The sequence below is a fragment of the Schistocerca gregaria genome, chromosome 7 (genome assembly GCF_023897955.1).
Source record: "Schistocerca gregaria isolate iqSchGreg1 chromosome 7, iqSchGreg1.2, whole genome shotgun sequence".
NCBI classification, from domain to species: domain Eukaryota; kingdom Metazoa; phylum Arthropoda; class Insecta; order Orthoptera; family Acrididae; genus Schistocerca; species Schistocerca gregaria.
In genome coordinates, this window is record NC_064926.1 from 97,970,816 (window position 1) to 97,991,695 (window position 20,880).

At 46.1% G+C, this 20,880-nt stretch overlaps 1 protein-coding gene across 1 annotated transcript in view; it reads right to left on the reverse strand.

The window, feature by feature from the left end:
* Positions 1–1,051: 1,051 nt before the first annotated feature.
* The window catches only part of LOC126281791 (myrosinase 1-like), a 121,538-nt gene continuing 101,709 nt past the window's right edge, over positions 1,052–20,880 (reverse strand). Inside the window, exons 9-11 of the mRNA XM_049981004.1 lie at positions 14,196–14,330; positions 1,464–1,570; positions 1,052–1,208 (exon numbers count right to left, since the gene is read on the reverse strand). Coding sequence (XP_049836961.1) covers positions 1,082–1,208; positions 1,464–1,570; positions 14,196–14,330 — 369 coding nt within the window. The 3' untranslated portion in view covers positions 1,052–1,081. The remainder of the gene's footprint in view (positions 1,209–1,463; positions 1,571–14,195; positions 14,331–20,880) is intronic.

Consider the following 20,880-nt stretch of genomic DNA (forward strand, 5'->3'; position numbering starts at 1 on the left):
AATTGTCCAGACTCTTCGTTAGGTGTCAGGTAAACATAAAGCGGTAGCTTTAGATGGCCAGAACTCTTTTTTATCGCAGTTCAGTTAAAATAATACAGAGTAACTCAAATTCACGTGAACATTAGTTAATCCGAACGTCGGCTACGTTTTACTACCATAGGTGACCCATTTCCTTCCAAACAGGGTACTGGTGGCTGAATGAGGCGGATATTATTGACTACTATTAATACATCCGGTAACGGGCGTTATCGTGTATTTTTCTGCCTGTGCGCATGACGCACCCACTGTATCCTTGCTTTTGTCGCTTGGCGTCTTGGGCGACCGGCGGTAGCCGGTCCTGCGCTTAGAGAAGTTCATAATGTAGTAAAGTGAGGTAGCTGCAGCCGTCGTTTTGATGTCATTTTATTACACTGCAGCCAGTTCGGTGACTCCGTACACCATCTCCAGCCCTTAACTGAAGCCGAGGCGTTGAACTTCAATAGTTTAATCGATCCCATCAGTGGCTAACATCTATGAACTGCCTTCCGTACAATACTGTAAAAGCTGTGTTGTATCTGTAGCCGTCCTCTACCAGGTCAACTTGTATTGTTAGTTGACGGTTGCAGATACAACATCGGTTTTACAGTATTGTACGGAAGCCAGTTCATAGATGTTTGCCACTGATGGGATCGCTTAAACGATTGAAGTTCAACGCCTCAGCTTCAGTTAAGGCCTGAAGATGGTGTAAAGAGTCACCGAAACTGGTTGCAGTATGATAACATAACATCAAATCGATGGCTGCAAGTGTTTCATTTCATAATATAAGTGAACGACTAAAGTACCGCATATCGTCAATCGCAAGGAGATACGCACAAGAACTAGAAGTTCATAATGTTGTAATGCTTCCAGGCTCCAAGGCTGCGCGTATAAACTGAGTGGTTTTGGAATAGCTGGCGGAGGGTGATGTTGCTCAACGTTTGTGTCGATTATAAATAGAGTCAGTGATTTGGTAAATGTTTGCTCCTATTTTAGGGAACCTTGTTTCATGATAATAGTGAAAAAACACAATGGGTTAATACCAACAATAGCTTTATTTCACCATCTACCTCATATATTTAGCAGGAAGAGTTTTTGTTCTGAATATCTCCTCTAAAAATCTACTAGATGCCTTGGGAGTCCTCTTCCGATCCGGATCTGTGATATCCACGTAGTGAAGTCCAAATCTCGTCCTTGAAACACACAAAAACACATTTTCAATACATTATATAAAATTTGTCTTTCTGATCAAATAGTTTGTTCTGTGTGTTCGTGAATTTACCAGTTTCAAAATTACTAAAACAGCACAATCCTCTCACTGCTATGTAAACTTTTATCGTTATTTAGGTAACAATGTTCCTTAATACTTAGAAATTAATTATATAAATCCCGATGAGGATCACGCTGAACATAATGTTAGTTGCAGTCAGTAGTGTAAGATAGCTTACGTGAAACCGGTGCCCCACTCGAAGTTATCCAGAAGACTCCATGCGGTGTAGCCTATTACAGGGACGCCGTCCTCATTCATAGCTTTCAGCATCTCCGCCAAGTAGGCCTGGCGAAATGAAAAACATTTAAATGCAGGTGATTTGCTCCGCTTGGCTATCGAATGTTTGCTCTATAGTTTGGTAGTACAGAGAATCTACATTTGGTGTAATTAAAATTCCAAGCTCTTGACATCAAGTGTGAGGAGAGACTCGTAAATTTTTCTGGTGTCTTATAAATGTTTACTGGGCTATCCAAGCCATCCATCCACACAGCTTGGCCAGTACCTCATCTGCTTACTTCCAGGAATGTTGATCCTATTTTAGGGAACCTTGTTTCATGATAATAGTGACAAAACACAATGGGTTAATACCAACGTCTGTGAAAAGTAAAAAGAGAGGTAACGGTCGAACTGAAGCTTTGGGGGAGTATTGTGGATTGTGCTTGGATAGCACAGCCGCTGAAGCAATTACGCCCAAAAACCAGAGGTCTCAGGTTCGAGTTCCACCCCGCTACACAGTTTTAGCCTGCCTGAAGTTTGAGATCAGCGCACACTCCGCTGCAGGATGGAAATTCATGCCGTCACGCACTATGATGCGTTTACTGCAGTTGGGACATGCGTTACCAGCGAATAATTATCCACAATATACTACCATTCACGTATCATCACTGATGGAGTAGCCATCATAAAGTTGGTGGATGAACAAGTTACAGCAAGAGAGGTTTCCTTAATGTAACAGACGAAAACTGTGTTTGCAGTTATCAGTCTCTCTGAGATGCAACGTCAGCAGCCGCTACAGTATGAGACTATTGTGAGTCACTTTAAGAAATAAAAAAGAAGTTGCTCACCGTCTCTCTTTATGAGGATTGGATCACTCATCAGGTTTATATTGCTTTCCTGATGTTGGAATATTTGTAAAAGACATAAACATATATTCATTCGATCGAAACAAGTGTTTGGCTTCGACAGTGCAACAGGGTTTTGTACAATTCAGAATTCGAGTTCAGATCGTTCTGAATACTAGTATGGGGTGTAAAGAACGCTGCATGGAACAATTTCCGATGCAGTTGAACAGTGAATTGCATTCATCAAGCCGAAACAAAAAAAAATGGCAGTAAAACTGGTGTCGACGCAATGATTCAAAAAGCTCCACCATGCCGAAAATGTACAATTTTCGCTTAGCAAGATAACAAAAAATTAATATACAGTGTATTTCACAATTCATGTTAGACACTTCTAAAGGCTGTAGAGGGTAGTTAGTAGATTAATTTTTAATAGGAACCCATGTTCACAAACGCCATCCAGCCTGGTTACAATGGCTCTGAGCACTATGGGACTTAACATCTGAGGTCATCAGTCCCCTAGAACTTAGAATACTTAAACCTAACTAACCTAAAGACATCACTCACATCCATGCCCGTGGCAGAATTCGATCCTGCGACCGTAGCAGCAGCGCGGTTCCGGACTGAAGCGCCTAGAACCGCTCGACCACAGTGGCCGGCGGCAGACTGGTAAAACAGGACAGGCGGCGAACTGTGGCGGAACTAACATCAAACTTGAATACTGGCCAGGGCACAAGTCTGTCTGAACACAGTGCACCGAATACTCCTAGCTACGGGCCTTCGGAGACGACGACCAGTGCATGTGCCAATGTTGAACCATGACGTCGGCAACTACGGCAGAAATGGGCACGTGACCATCGGCACTGGATGTTGGCGCACAGACAAAGCGTTGCATGGTCTGGTGAATCCCGATCTCCTTGACACCTGTACAGCGGGACGGAGACAAGTTGGTGGGGGCTCCATTATGCTCTGGAGAAAACTGCGTGGGCATCCGGTGTCCAGTGGCACTCACAAGGTATCATGACGACCTAGGAGTATCGTACACTGGTTGCAGACAACTTATCTCCCTTAATGACGATGTTGTTTCCCGACGGCAGTGGTATTTTTCAACAAGATAATGCGCCATGTCACAAGGCCCAGAGTGTGATGGAGTGGTTCGAAAAACAAAATAGCGAGTGCCAATTGATATGCTGGCTCCCCATCTCCTTAGTTATGAACCCGATCGAACCCACCTGGCACGTGATTGAACGTGGCGTCAGAGCTGATCGGCCGGTCGATGTGGCCGCGCGGTTCTAGGCGCTCCAGTCCAGGTTCGAATCCTGCCTCGGGCATGGATGTGTGTGATGTCCTTAGGTTAGTTAGTTTTAAGTAGTTCTAAGTTCTAGGGGACTGATGATCACAGAAGTTAAGTCTCATAGTGCTCAGAGCCATTTGAACTATTTGAAGAGTTGATCGACTTCCTCACCGGCATTCACGGGAATTGTGTGACTTGTGTGTGCACATGTGGTGCGAGCTCCTCCTGCGAGCTACCAAGGCCTCACCCCTTCCATGCCACCACGTGTCCCCGCTGTTATCTGTGACAAAGATGGACGTAGCGGCTATTAGGTAGGTGGTCATAATGTTTTGGTTGATGAGTTTATAGTCAGGGCAATTCCGTGATGACCTCATAACCTTTGAGGGACGATGGAGACGGATAAATTCATCACTTAGAAGTAAGAGGCCCTGGTTCGGAAAGTTGCAAGTGAAAATCATTGTGATACCTCTAACAGTGGAATCCCGACGGTTGGACCGTTAGCTGGGTGTAAGTCTTTCGATTTGACACCACTTCGGCGACTTGCGCGTCGATGGGTTATAAATGATGATGATTAGGACAACACAACACCTAGTCCCTGAGCGGAGAAACTCTCCGACCCAGCCGGGAATCGAACTCAGGCCCTTAGGATTGACATTGTGTCGCGCTGACCACTCTTTTTTTTTCTATCGAACAAAGTCATCCCTCAAAAAAAGGTGAACCTGTATTTGCATAACATCAAATGTTATAGTATGTATTTATATTAAGTTCATAATAAAATAGCAGAACCTAATTAAAACGCGGATTTGAAAAAAAGTCTGGGAGTGTCGAGACGCGAACCACCACCCCAATTAGCAACACCTTACTGATTAGTGACGCAACTTTTTTTATTTTTATTATGTTTTTTTGTCACCAGGAACAGGTTAAATGAACAAAAGGTCTTTATTGGTACAAACTTAAATACAAGAAAAATGCCACCCTTCCGGCGAAAATAACACAAGACATGATATTCGTATAAGGTGAGCAAGTTTTTTTTTTTGTATGAACAAGGTGTAGGAAAAAAAACTAATAATACTGATGGAAGCTAAGAGGTGTAAAGCAATTTACAGTGGAGTGAGGGAAAAGCCAGTGTTTATCTGGTGTAGTGCATAAAAGAAAGGAGGCGTGTGTCCATGCGCCTACTCCACTATGGGTTACAATGTAGAAAGCAGCGCGAGGGGTCTCAGATGTCAGCAGGGAGGGCGGGAGTGCTGTCGGCGTGTGGTACCATCCAACTGAGCGGGGGCGACGTGAAGATCGCATGTAGGTAATTGGCGAAGAAGGCGCGGTAGCGCGGTCGCCGTTCGACTTCACTGTGGGCGGTTTGTAAGTACTGCCAGAAATCAAGGCGTGAGTTGTCACCATCATTATACATGTAGGTGATCGTCCATCCCTTGAACCATACAACTGCATGATTTTTTGTGGCGGGGCAATAAGTATTCTCAGGATGGATAAAAGTCCATGGGTCAATCGAGTCCGGCGGAACGCGGAGGTAACAGGCAACTAACTGTCGGGCATGTTTCCAGACGTCACTGATGGCAGCACAAGTCAGTTGATGGACACCGTCATCCACGAGGTGGCAAATGGAACAAAGTGGAGAGTCATTTAGTCCGATGGCGTTAAGACGATGATTTGTGGCGAATTTTTCATTTGCGACTTGGTGCCATGTGGCCCGGACGTTGGAGGGAAAAAAGGCTGGTGGATGTGACACAAAATCGTGGGCCACCGCGTGGACGGATGTCTCAGTTAGATATTGTTGCTGGTATGGAACGAAGGAGTGGGCTGTAAAAATCTTTAGGTCTAGGAGAACGCGTGGTTGGTAAGTGTGTGTGAGCATAACTGAAGTTGACGATGAAACCAGAAACGTGCGTCAGATGGTGCTTGATGTGTCCGACTGCTACTGGTGGTGTTATGGTCGCGGGCACAAGAATTTCCAGCAAGCTGCGCGTAAGGGAGGTGCCCCCGTGCCACTGCTTGTGCATGGTGGACATGTACAAGGACGCCGCGCGGAGTCGCACATTGACAAGACCGAGGCCACCCGCTCGCGGGGGAAGGGTGAGCGCGTCGTAGCGGACCTTAAAGAGCGTACCGGCCGTAAGGAAGTATCCGAAGGCAGCCTGGAGGCTGAGTCCAATAGTTGATGGCAGCGGGAGGACCTGTGCAATGTGGACCATTCTGGACGCCACACGTTGATTCAGGTATTGGACACGTTGTAAAGAATCGAGTAGTCGGAGAAGATTTTGTCGCACCGTCGTGCGGATAGTTTGGAGTGCACGTCGAAAATTGATGGCAGCAGAGCAGCGCACGGTGGAGGTGAAAATGATACCAAGGTATCGTAGTTTTTGTACACACGGGAGAGGTGCTAAGTCGTTGTGTGAGAGTCCGCGTCCAATGGGCATCGCCGCGGATTTAGCCACATTCATGTTACTGCCCGCTACAGTGCCGTACGTTGATATCAAATCAAGTACCGTGTGTGTTTCACTCCGTGAGCTGATCAAGAGGAGGTCGTCCGCATACGCACGACATCGAAAACTGTGCTGTCGCAGAGTGAGACCAGAAAGGTGACTCGTGAGACTCCCGATGAGTGGCTCCAGGCTTATGGCATAGAGTAGGGTCGAAAGTGGGCAGCCTTGCCGTACGGAACGCCTGTTCGCCACTGGTCCTGCCACACGGCCATTAACCTGAATCAGCGATTCGGCGGTGCCGTACAGGCGCCGGATCACGTCGATAAAGGCTGGTGGAAAACCCATGCGGTTCATCACTGAGAACAGAAAAAGATGCCGCACTTTGTCGAATGCGCTGTCAAAATCAATGGCAACCACTGCGGCGCGGAGTCTGCACGCCGCTGCCAGTGCAATTAAATCGCGACATTCTCCTGTGGCCGTTTGTATATTAACTGAGCTGCCCGGAGTTGTCTGTTCCGGGGATAGAATGCTGGGCAGGACTTTGCGGCATCGCGTTGCCAGTAGTCGTGTAAAAATTTTACAGTCTGCGTTAAGCAGAGTCAGGGGACGGTAATGTGCAGTCGTCACACCTGGCGTCGGTTTGTGGATGGGTATAATAATTCCCGTGACGAAGGACGGCGGTACGGGGTTCCCCATCGTCAGCAGTTCATGAAACATCCTTGTCCACCGTGACGCCATTAGTGTGAAGAAAGCACGATAATATTCCATCGGCAATCCGTCGACACCAGGTGACTTATTCAGAGCACCTTTTTTTGATTGCATCGTGGACTTTGTCACGCGTAATGGGCTCCATCAGCTCGTCCGCTTCGTCGCTGGTGAGGGTGCGAGTTACGTGTGGTAACACAGACTCTTCATCGTTGTTGTTGGTAGTCTCCTCCTGGTACATTGTGAGGTAGTGGTCGACAAAGGCACTGGCAAGTGACATGCTGGCCGCGACAGGTGGTGATATCGGTGATGAGTTGTTGTCGTCGATGTTTCCTATCGGAGGCGATATGATGCATGGTCGGATGTTCCTGTTCCGCCGAATCTTGACATCGGGTTCGCACCATAGCCCCCTGCAGTCTACGGGGTGTCAAAGTTACAATTTGCGCCTTAATCCTGCTGCGTTCCCTCTGGGTGTCAGGGGTGGGCGGTTGGGCGTCCAGGTCGCGGAGAACGGCGTAGAAATAGTCGGTAGTGTGCCGGCGCCACATAGCAACTTCCTTTCCATACTGAATCAAAGTACGTCTAATGGCAGGTTTGGCACATTCCAGCAACCAGTTCAAGGTTGTGCAGTATTTAGGTAAGCGACCTTCACAGGTGGCCCATGTCTCGGTAACACATTGAAAGCATTCGGGATCATGAAGACGGGAGGTGTTTAGCTTCCACGGTGCACGACTACGCCAGACCACTTGCTTGGGGAAGAGAATGTTGCAGACGTAGGCCAGGGGCCAAAGTTCTGCACCTTGGACTGCAGGTGTGAGTTCCCGAGAGATGTAAATTCTATCAAGGCGGCTCGCGGAGTGACTCGTCTGGTAAGTATGTCCAGGCGCGTCGCCCTGCTGAACTTCCCAAGTGTCGCGGAGCAACAGATCTCGGACGACAAGACGCAATTCTTGACGGGTGTTGTAGTGGGGCACTTGATCTTTAGGGTGCAATACACAATTAAAATCACCCCCAAGCAAGTAATGGTCACAGCGTCCAAGAAACAAAGGAGCGATACCTTCTGAATAGAAGAGGGCCCTGTCGAATCTGCTGGTGGAGCCTGACGGAGCGTAAATGTTGACGATACGCGTCCCCATGACGGTGACGGCCATGCCTCTGGCAGATGGGAGGTATGTGATATCGGCCACTGGAATGCCTTCTCTGGCGTAGATGGCTACGCCGCGTCCCAGGTGGTCACCTGGAGAAGGATAAGTGTTATATCCCGCGACGTCTGAAAGTGTACTTCCTATAGTAGTGCGATATCGACGTCCGACTCCCATATCTCTCGCAGCAGTTGAAGTTTCACTGGTGAGCTAATGCTGTTAGTGTTGATCGTCGCTATTCGGTAGGTTTGGAGCCGTACCCCGCCGTGAAGGGGAACTCCACCGGCGGAGGATGAAGAGGGGCGAGGCAACGGCGAGTCGTGCCGTACGCCACCTGAAGGCGTTATCAGCGGCGTAACGATGCTTTCGTCTGGGGTAACTCTGTCCCCAGCGTGTGGTCCGGGTCCTCATCGACGTCCTCACTCCACACCACTGAGGGCGCTGTCGTTGTGATGGTCGTACGTTCCACTTCGGTCGTAGGGGCGGAGGACGTCTCGGCGGTAGTCGCATCGGTGGAGTCCATTGGTTCAGGAGCACCTGAGCGAGCCAAGTCGGCGTCATGTTGTCGTCATTCGTATCGTCGTGTAGGTTCTCTGAGGCCTCGTCGTGTCGGACGGCCTCTGGAGTATCAGGGGGAGGTGATCCGTCTCGTTCCGAGACCGTACGGCGCCTCCTCTTGCGCCTCTTAGGTGAACGTTGTTTGCGGGTTCGTCCCTGTGTCGGAAGACGGAAGGGAGTCGCGTCGCTCTGAGAGGAAGGCCGTCGCGGGAACGTCAAATGAAGGGGCGTCCATATGTTCAGGCGGGTGGGTGTCGGAAGTCGTCGCTGTTGGTAGTGGCGCCGTAGTAGCGTCAGGCTTTGAGCGCGACGTGTCGGCCCCGGCGGTATCCGTAGCAGCTGGAAGAGTCACCGGTACGTGGTCTGATGGGCTGCGACCGGTGGGAGGAGAAGAGAGCGCCGATGCGTAGGTGATCGGTAAAACCGACGTCGGAGCCGGAGGTGCCACGGTAGCGGCTGGCAATTGGGTGATTCGTCGCTGAAGACAGATCTGAGGTGGCCTTCTTTGCCGCACCCAGAACAGGTCTTGGGTTGGCCGTCGTATATGACAACAGCGCGGCACCCGCTAATTTGCAGGTAAGATGGCACGTGGCGATGGAGGTCGATGGTGATCTGCCGTACACCGTTAAGAACGGGGTACGTTTGGAATTGCGCCCAGCGTTCGGCAGTGAGGCCATATACAGTGCCATAGGGGCGGAAAGCGGCGATAACGTCTTCCGCCGGAAGCTCGAACGGGAGTTCGAAAACTCGTATGGTGCGTATTCCTAAGCCGGCATGGTCGACAGTGACCGCTCCGACACTGCCGTCGGCGTGGCAAAAGCGTAATCCATGGTTGGTGTCACGAAGTATTCTTTCACATACCGCGTCATTGACGACTTTGACATACACAGTATTGCTTAATATGGACAAATGTATGCCCAAGATGTCGGAAGCTGGGATCATAGCAACGTCGCGTAGGAAGCGTTCCACTTCCAAGGCCTTTGGTCGTGCGTATTCGTTGCAGAAGTTGAATCGTAATGTTGATTTTCGAAAACGGTTGGCCATGGTTCTAGTGCACGTAAGCGACACGTAAGTGACGGCCGCTGTAATGCAAACAACAGCGAGTGCCCGTGCTCCGCAGGCGGGAACAACAACACGTCCGCACTGCACGGCGGACTGAACTGTCTCAGCTACCGAGGGCGGATACTTTTAGAGGTGGTATCACGCACCAAGACAAGGAGAAAGCTCTAGTAGACATGGGCACTAAAATGCATACCTGAGGAGCTATGAACACTTGTCCAGCTGCGCTAGTGTGAAACACGTCTCCTCCATTGAACAAGGGCTCATAGCTACTGAGGTAGGCATTTTAGGATCCATGTTACCATACGTTTCTTCTTGTCTTGGTCCATACTACCACTTCTGAAATTTGCCTACCCTACATTCTTAGCAACAACAATACCGGTACATGTATTCCACTGTAGGAGGTACCACAATGATTTCCGCTTGTCGCTTTCACCTCGTTTGTTCCTGAACCAAGGACTCTCACCTCAAATTGGTATATTTATCCCTGAGAGGTTTTAGCGTCATCACGGAATAACCCCTATACACATACGTTTACAGGCGCCGGCGTCTCTAAGTTCTGCGCTCTGTAGCGTCGCTGGATCACGTTTCTGCACTTGGGTTCCCATGTGAAACTTGATGTACTAAGTCCCCTCTACAACCGCGAGAAGTGTGTAACATAAATTGTGAAAAGCCCTGTGGAATGTGAGTGGAATCTCTACCTATTTTCATGATTTTTTTTCTATGGAAATATGAATATAGTGCCCCCCGTTTTTTCTTCGGTCTAGTAAATCGATTGTGCATCTTTGTCGCGTGGATGGTTAGAGATCTGAAAGAAAAACTAACGGAAAAATTTGGTGACGTGCAGGTGCCTTCTCCTGCCGAACAGCAAAAACTGAGCTTATCATCTCCGTCGGGCTAGGCGATCGCTTGTACTCATTATTCGGGACACTGCAAAGAGATTTTGGGCAACACCGGCTCATAGGTTGCTGGACGGCAACATCTCTCAATTCCCTCCCGACCAACAACTGAGGATTAAATTTGTTTCCACAAGAAAGAATGGAACCGGCTACTCTCGAGTCACCCGCCACTGCTTCCTTCACGGAGTTTGCCTTCAGAAGTGACTATTTCCGTACTTGCTGGTTGCAAGGTGGATATACTCGTCGTGACATAACTGTACTTCAGCGAGACCTACGACGAATACGTATCTGCAGGTTTCAATCTTCACACAATTCGCAGGATCATCGCTGTTACCCACTGATATTCTGAAAAATTACCTAACTCCCAAAAAAGGATAATGCAATCTAATTAAAAAATGCTCTTTAGCGGCCATAGAATGGAGTATGTTGATAGTACTTTTTACGAGTAATGGGCAAATACGTCGAGAAACGTAGACAAAGGTGCCTGCTGATGATACCATCATGCAGTCATTGTGGTCCATGCCGCCGAAAGTTGCACCATTTTGTCAAAAGTGATCATATCGCCGGCGAATACAGCAGCTGAGCAAGCTAGGAGAAGCATTTTGCAGAGGAGGCGACTTGCAGTACCGCAAGAGATAGCGATAAAGCTCAGCGATTTTTCTGTTCTCAACAACAAGAGATTCAGGATGGTTCAAATGGCTCTGAGCACTATGGGACTTAACATCTGTGGTCATCAGTCCCCTAGAACTTAGAACTACTTAAACCTAACTAACCTAGGGACATCACACACATCCATGCCCGAGGCAGGATTCGAACCTGCGACCGTAGCAGTCACGCGGTTCCGGACTGAATGCCTTAACCGCGAGAACACCGCGGCCGGCAGAGATTCAGGAACGGCGAATAGGAAAGTGATGAAACACGCAACAACACACGGGGAGTTAATTTTCTCCAAAAAAAGCCTTCCTCCAGGTGAGAACACGTATCAATGGAACGAGACATGGTTTTCCAGGATTATTCAGTATAGAAGGTGACAGGTATCAGCGTCTCCACTCTCAAAAGAGGCTTGGAGTACGGTTGAGGTATTGCAGTCACCTTCCAGTTCCAAAAAGAATTTGTGGTAGTATTAGCTTGCCATGCAACTCAGAAACCACTGCATTGAACTCATCCGTCTGCAGCTTTTACCACCTCCCAAGGACTACATATGACGTCATTTGGCCCCGTTGCTGATAAGCTATCCACCTCCATGTGTCTCAGATCTACACTGCGCTGTGACATGTGCTTTCTGTGCTGTACGTAGAGGTTTTATACTAGATTAAGCCTCGTACTATGAGCTGAGGAGAAGAACCTCCCGTCATTTTGACCCACAAGGGTCCATTGCTGTAAGTAGCGTTCCGCAGCTCTCGGTCGCTTCTGTCACGGTGGCGACAAAAGTGACGAAGATTCGCTGGTCATTCCAGTGATGTGAAACGTGTCGTTGTGGCGCCTGTAACAAGGTAATGCGTGTGAGCCTTACACACTTACTGCATTTTTTAATGTGACGAACCGAGAATTACGGTTTCTTCAGTGAGTTATCATTCCCCTCTCAGTATTAGTTTCTCGAATTATGAATTCTGTAAACTATCAGAGAGCGCTGGCCAAGTTCCTGTAAGCCATGCCGTTCTAATAGGCTGAAAGTAATCAATATCTCGCATGATGAGATTGCTATTAAAACGAAGTGAAGCTCCTATCTCAGTCATGTTCGGAATGAAGCGAGAGATGGTATTAATGTATCAAATGCCACGATCTCAATGAACTGAGTATTTTTTGTATGAATTTCTGATAACCATGCAATATCTACATCTACATCCATACTCTGCAAGCCACCTGACGGTGTGTGGCGGAGTGTACCCTGAGTACATCTATCGGTTCTTCCTTCTATTCCAGTCTCGTATTATTCGTGGAAAGAAGGATTGTCGGTATGCTTCTGTGTGGGCTCTAATCTCTCTGATCTTATCCTCATGGTCTCTTCGCGAGATATACGTAGGAGGGAGCAATATACTGCTTGACTCTTCGGTGAAGGTATGTTCTCGAAACTTTAACAAAAGCCCGTACCGAGCTGCTGAGCGTCTCTCCTGCAGAGTCTTCCACTGGAGTTTATCTATCATCTCCGTAACGCTTTAGCGATTTCTAAATGATCCTGTAACGAAGCGCGCTGCTCTCCGTTGGATCTTCTCTATCTCTTCTATCAGCTCTGTCTGATACGGATCCCACACTGCTGAGCAGTATTCAAGCAGTGGGCGAACAAGCATACTGTGACCTACTTCCTTTGTTTTCGGATTGCATTTCCTTAGGATTCTTCCAATGAATCTCAGTCTGGCATCTGCTTTACCGACGATCAACTTTATATGATCATTACATTTTAAATAACTCTTAATGCGTACTCCCAGATAATTTATGGAATTAACTGCTTCCAGTTGCTGATCTGCTATTTTGTGGCTAAATAATAAAGGATCTATCTTTCTATGTATTCGCAGCTCTTTACACTTGTCTACATTGAGATTCAATTGCCATTCCCTGCACCATGCGTCAATTCGTTGCAGATCTTCCTGCATTTCAGTACAATTTTCCATTGTTACTACCTCTCGATACACCACAGCATCATCTGCAAAAAGCCTCAGTGAACTTCCGATGTCATCCACCAGGTCATTTATGTATATTGTGAGTAGCAACGGTCCTATGACACTCCCCTGCGGCACACCTGAAATCCCTCTTACTTCGGAAGACTTCTCTCCATTGAGAATGACATGCTGCGTTCTGTTATCTAGGAACTCCACAATAGTCCATATGCTCTTACTTTGTTCATTAAACGACTGTGGGGAACTGTATCGAACGCCTTGCGGACGTCAAGAAACACGGCATCTACCTGTCAACCCGTGTCTATGGCCCTCTGAGTCTCGTGGACGAATAGCGCCAGCTGGGTTTCACACGACCGTCTTTTTCGAAACCCATGCTGATTCCTACAGAGTAGATTTCTAGTCTCCAGAAAAGTCATTAAACTCGAACATAATCCGTGTACCAAAATTCTACAACTGATCGACGTTAGAGATATAAGTCTATAGTTCTGCACATCTGTTTGACGTCCCTTCTTGAAAACGGGGATGACCTGTGCCCTTTTCCAATCCTTTGTAACGCTACGCTCTTCTAGAGACCTACAGTACACTGCTGCAAGAAGGGGGGCAAGTTCCTTCGCGTACTCTGTGTAAAATCGAACTGGTATTCCATCAGGTCCAGCGGCCTTTCCTCTTTTGAGCGATTTTAATTGTTTCTCTATCTCTCTGTCGTCTATTTCGATATCTACCATTTTGTCATCTGTGCGACGATGTAGAGAAGGAACTACAGTGCAGTCTTCCTCTGTGAAACAGCTTTGGAAAACGTCATATAGTATTTCGGCCTTTAGTCTGTCATCCTCTGTTTCAGTACCATTTTGGTCACAGAGTGTCTGGACATTTTGTTTTGATCCACCTACCGCTTTGACATAAGACCAAAATTTCTTAGGATTTTCTGCCAAGTCAGTACACAGAACTTTACGTAAATTATTGCATTGAAGTTCGTCACGATGAGTGAGGAGAGGAATAACATGAAAAATTAACTACACTCTCGCAAAAAGTAGAGCGTGTGTCTCCGAACATCGACCCCACGTCGTTATGTCGCCATGAAACTAGAGCCAAGTGGTTTCGCGTGTACGTCGAAATGCGAGTCAGCTTGATACACTTACACCGTAGTAGTCTATCCGCCCCTGGTCGTCCAGCTCACCCGTGTCGGACCAGCCGTTCTCCATGACGAAGATGGGGTACCCTGGGTACTGTTGGACCAGCCAGTTGAGGGTCCTGCGGAAGCCCCACGGCACGCCCTGCAAAAAGACAATTCACACCTAAGTACTCAGGCTGGTAATTGGCTGTCATCATCATTTGGCGTGGAAATTCAACATATATTGTCCGTTACATTGTACTCAGATTATTAAGTAGCTGAAGAGAACGTGCTACAAATAATTTCCAGTAAAAGATCTATTGAAAAAAAGCTTCAGTTTTATATGGCTACAGAAATGTTTGTGCATTTTCAGTTTAACGCTTTCGACTCTGACGATCGTCCGAGAGAGATCACCAGCGCATGCGACTATTTTTCCTCACTGCTTTCGTAAGGCATAGTTCACCTTCAAGAAAGGCAGCTAATTGTTGCCCACTGTGGGTCAAATAAAGTCGCCCAGAGGACAGAATTCCAGGATACAAAGAAACACAGAAGAGGAAATAAAGTACTAACCTGACTGTGGGAGATGTTGAAAGTGACCACCTGACGCTTTTGGGAGCTGGTCAGAAAATTGCCGAAGGTGGATCGACGCTGGACTACTGGAATTGCTGCAGTCTCATGCGAAATGTCCTGCTGCAGTTCTTCAAGACTATGAGGGCTCTCCGCACAAAGTAGTCGCGCGCTGACACGACCGGGGTGGCCAGCTAGGGCCGCGACCCGACTGACCTTTGCTAACAACTCTGTCAGGCGTGAAGACTGTGTCAGTGTGCTACAAGGTTCGGCCGGTTGTATGGGCAGTTGCTCCATCCTGTTGCAGATAACTGTAGGTCTTTTCCTTCTCCGTTAATGCTGCCACAAACGATCGTCCAATCGTATCCTGGCCACTTTTATTTGCCCCACCCTGCATTTTCTAAATTGGGGGGACGGGGAAGTAGTTCATTAATGTTTTCATGAAAGACTATCACCATCACTACATGAAAGACTATTCACTGTCACTGTGAAGAATACCTTACACCGTTTTATAACCACAGGCTCTTGGAGCTTTCTCACATTCCTAACAGACTGCCGGATCTCGGTGCCCTTCGTGTTGTCCATTAATCTCGTGGCGCTGCCGAAGCATAAAAACGTAAGTCGAGATTGAACAGGTCGCTAGGTTTCAACCGAAAGAAAGTAGTCGTAAGTCACGTATGTGAAGCGTTTAAACTTTGGCTGACTTTAATTACCGCATGACAGCATTAGGCATATACAGGGCTTTCATAAGTATCGACTGTGCTGATGAAGAGGTGAAGAATTTCTAGTCGGTTTCAGAAGTAGCAGGTCTCATATGACGTTGATGCTTACTTGAATCACTTGACGCGAACGGCAAAATATCTTTCAAAACGCTTAACACTCATCTTCCTTATCACTGTCCAACGGGGCCAGAGCGCTGGTTCCAGTCTCCCCAGCAAAGCTACGAGGTGCATTCAAGTTCTAAGGCCTCCGATTTTTTTTTCTCCGGACTGGAAAGAGGTAGAAACATGCGCATTGTTTTAAAATGAGGCCGCGTTCATTGTCAATACGTCCCAGAGATGGCAGCACCGTACGGCACATGGGAATTTTACCGCCAGTGGCGATAATGAGAACTGTTTTAAATACTTAAAATGGCGACGTTTTCCTTACTTGAACAGCGTGCAATCATTCGTTTCCTGAATTTGCGTGGTGTGACACCAATTGAAATTCATCGACAGTTGAAGGAGACATCTGGTGATGGAGTTATGGATATGTCGGAAGTGCGTTCGTGGGTGCGACAGTTTAATGAAGGCAGAACATCGTGTGACAACAAACCGAAACAACCTCGGGCTTGCACAAGCCTGTCTGACGACATTATCGAGAAAGTGGAGAGAATTGTTTTGGGGGATCGCCGAATGACTGTTGAACAGATCGCCTCCAGAGTTGGCATTTCTGTGGGTTCTGTGCACACAATCCTGCACGACGACCTGAAAATACGAAAAGTGTCATCCAGGTGGGTGCCACGAATGCTGACGGACGACAACATGGCTGCCCGTGTGGCATGTTGCCAAGCAATGTTGATGCGCAACGACAGCATGAATGGGACTTTCTTTTCATTTGTTGTGACAATGGATGAGACGTGGATGCCATTTTTCAATACAGAAACAAAGTGCCAGTCAACTCAATGGAAGCACACAGATTCACCGCCACCAAAAAAATTTCGGGTAACCGCCAGTGTTGAAAAAATAATGGTGTCCATGTTCTGAGACAGCGAGGGCGTAATCTTTCCCATTGCGTTCCAAAGGGCATTACGGTAACAGGTGCATCCTACGAAAATGTTTTGAAGAACAAATTCCTTCCTACACTGCAACAAAAATTTCCGGGAAGGGCTGCGAGAATGCTGTTTCACCAAGACAACGCACCCGCACATTGAGCTAACGTTACGCAACAGTTTCTTCGTGAAAACAACTTTGAAGTGATTCCTCGTGCTCCCAACTCACCTGACCTGGCTTCTAGTGACTTTTGGCTTTTTCCAACAGTGAAAGACACTCTCCGTGGCCGCACATTCACCAGCCGTGGTGCTATTGCCTCAGCGATTTTCCAGTGGTCAAAACAGACTCCTAAAGAAGCCTTCGCCGCTGCCATGGAATCATGGCGCCAACGTTGTGAAAAATGTGTACGCTGCAGGGAGATTACATCGAGAAGTACCGCCAGTTTCATCGATTTCGGGTGAGTAGTTAATTAGAAAAAAATTCGGAGGCCTTAGAACTTTAATGCTCCTTGTACAGTGGTGTGTTGAACATCGTGACCGCGACCATCGGCCGGTGTACATGGTGATTCTGTGACATCAATGCCGAGCGACGGAATGCTCAGTGAATGCTACTACAGTAAAACTTAAACTCCGCCCAAACTGGTCCAACGGTACCGACCGGCCGCCATGTCATCCTCAAGCACTATTCTGTATCGTTCATGCCGATCGGTGTAGTAGGTTAGTCTCGGTAGTGACGTCATTGTCGGTTCTTTATCGAAATATCCTATTCAGTAAGCTTCTGAGACTTGTTACCGAACGGTCCTCTCATCGATTTTAAGACAATTGTACTGAGAGGTTTTGGATTTAGGTCTGTCCCTGTCGATCAGTGAGCTGTGGTTTATGTACACCTATAATTTGTTATTTTAAACATATTTAGCGGTTTTAGCGTGAGATTTAGTGATTGTGTTACTAAAGAGTCACCAGAGGACGTGTCCCATTGGAAAGTGAGTTCATGTTTGACTATTTCCCTTTGTTAGAAATATGGTTAGGTTAGGTTGTTACTGTGAATGATTACAGCCAAAAAACAAAAGTTTTCGGTCGTTTTCTCAAAATACGTATTATCTTTATGCAAATAAGAGTTTAAACATCATTAAATATCAAGACATCGGCTCTGCTTACGTATATTACATGAGTGTGAACTGACGTTACTAGTGCCTTTGTGTACTTCTCACCACAATTGGGTTAGTTAGCAATTATCGAAACGTGTTTACAACTTTCAAGTAACAATAGAAAGCAAATATGTAAAGCCTGTTATTGGAAACCTTCCAAACTAACACGCATTTATGACTTACACAGCACCGTTTGACAACGAAGTCAGCCCACGTTCCTCTACATAATACTACATGAATTGACCACTATGTGTCTGTTGGTTGGCGTGGCCAAGTGGTTAGCTCTTGGAACTGCGATACGAAAGGACATGGGTTCGTAAATGCAAAAGTTTTTTTTTCCTCTTCATATATGCAACACGTTCTGAGGCATTATCATTCGTGTAAGTTAAGATTTTTCTGCAGTATTCGTTATTACATATATGTAAGAGCGCACTTCTTCAGTAATGATTTCGTGATTTCTGTGTGTTTAAAATACGAAATATGAAATTGTTGGAGACGAAATTGCTGTGAGTGAAACAGCTGACAGTGACCTTTATATTTTTTCTTGTCAGAAATAATTCATCATTTTTTCCGAATATGTAGCGATTTAGGAGTATGCGGTTAGACAGAAATCTAAGAGCACAACTTAAATTACTGGGAAAGTAACTAGAAGCAGTCATCTTCATAATCTTGCTTGTCACAAGTATTTATCCTCAACCACTGTAGACAGAGATGAAATATCTCTGTCGTAATATTGTTAGACTGTAGCACCATATACGAAACATTTTTATTTATGAGATGCATGTTATAAACTTCAACGAACTGCAGGAACTCTCGAAAATGTTTTTTTTTTTTTTCAATTTTGTTTTTAAGACCCAAATAGTTGAGGTATCATATAGAGAAGGGGGCTGCTTAATCATTTGGATCTCTAGGAGAGTGTTATAACCACATTCTGTTTATCTTCTTATTCTTTGAAACTCTCAGAATCAATTTTTCGAGCGTTTTTATAGATATATTAGTACAATGTGGTACTACACACTATTCCTAACTCATTCACGCTGACATCGTGTTATCAATTTCACGTTTTATATAATGCTGCATTTACGACAATCTGCAGAATACAGTCAAGTACGCTATCGTTATTATGCATGCATGGAAACATGCGGTCAGAGAAATTGTAAAAATTTCTATGCATTTCAGCTGAGAATCATGGAAATGGATATACTGCGCCTGATACTGTTAAGGAGGAGGCAAGAGCGACGAAGGCGGGCACGTCAGCTCGGCGGAATGCGGCGTCATGCGTTATGTCAACGTAAACGCAGTTTTCATTACTTGGAAGAATAGCGCGCCTGTGTCGCCTGCTCGCCGCTTTGTGTTCGTGGCGCTGTGCGCGCTGCAGTGCGCATGCGCGGCTCTGCGGCCGCTTGCTTTTGATTGGCTTGCGCGACACCAACCGACAACAGCGCTTCAGTTCTCTAGACCCGAACGGTATCGCTACCGAAATGCATACTGAATAACACAGAGACTCTAATTCGAGTACTAGACCGTTCGGTGCTATTGAGTACTGAAATGGGCGCAATGGCGGAAAGATACAGAATAGGCACCCAGGTCACAGGCGTCGCTGGAAGCGGATATGGAGGGGCATGGACTCAGCACACCGCTCTCCCGGCCGTATGTCAGTTTATGAGACCGGAGCCACTACTTCTCAATCAACCAGCTCCTCAGTTTGCCTCAAAAGGGCTGAGTGCACCCCAGTTGCCAACAGGGCTCGGCATACTGGATGGTCACCCATTCAAGTGCCAGCCCAGCCTGACAGCGCTTAACTTCCGTGAAATAACGGGAACCGATGTTACCAGTGTGGCAAAGCAGTTATGCTGTTACCATACTGTGCTTTTGTTTCTTTATTACTCAAATTATCCGAGCGATACCTTTAGCAAGAATTCGTATGTCCTGGAGAGAATCTCAGTTACAGTTTGTCAGGAAGTCGCATTACGCTAAGAAATATGTTGAAGAGTAACAGTACTTATTCTTTAATGATATTACGTAACTGACGTTTTCCTATTCGTTCTGAATATAACGAATTTTGCTTTTGATTTTTCTAATATTTACGTCGTCAGAAAATCTCTTTTGAAATAAAAGAGAACAAAGTTTTGCATTTACAAGCACTATAGTGAAATTGCGTATTGCATTTTATTGCAGGGTAATTTATCTTGCGCAAAAAGAGGTAAATTACATTAACAGTTACAGAAATTATAACACCATAGTTCGGCTGACAATTTCATGTTAGCCTGTATTCGTGCTTTTCTTCTGCAACTTTCAATAATTTTCATCCAGTACTCAAATTTTTTAAGTGGAGTAATTCTTCTCAAATATTATTTGTCTGAAAGGTCGATAAATAATTCGTCTGTATTCCTTACCTAACTGCTGTAGATTGTTAACTGAAGAGACAGTAACTAGTGTAAAAGAAGCAAGGGATGCTGATCTGGGTGTCTTTAGTCAATGTAAACTTGTTTGATTTTCAAAATATCTTATTTACTGAAACGTTTCTGTAGATTATGCAATGAAAGCTGCATAAGACTCATAGATACCGTTGTTGTTGTTGTTGTGGTCTTCAGTCTAGAGACTGGTTTGATGCAACTCTCCATGCTACTCTATCCTGTGCAAGCTTCTTCATCTCCAAGTTACTACTGCACCCTACATCTTTCTGAACCTTCTTAGTGTTTCATCTCTTGGTCTCCCTCTACGATTTTTACCCTCCACGCTGCCTTGCAGTACTAAATTGGTCATCCCTTGATGCCTCAGAACATGTCCTACCAACCGATCCTTTCTTCTAGTCAAGTTGTGCCCCAAATTCTACTCAGTACCTCCTCATTAGTTACATGCTACATCCCTCAAATATTCAGTATTCTTCTCTAGCACCACTTTTTGAAAGCTTCTATTCACTTCTCGTCTAAGCTGTGTATTGTCCATGTTTCACATGCATACATCGCTACACGCCATACGAATAATTTTATTTTGCTCCTCAAATAGCAATACTTATCTACTACTTTTACTGTCTCATTTCCTAATCTAATTCCCTCTGCATCACCTGATTTAATCAGACTACATTCCACTATCTTTGTTTTGTTTTTGTTGATGTTCATCTTATATCCTTTCAACACATTGCCTGCTCCTTTCAACTGTCCTTCCTGGTTCTCTGTTGTCTCTGACAGAATTACAATATCAGTGGCAAACTTCAAACTATTTATTTGTCCCTCAGGGTTTTTAAT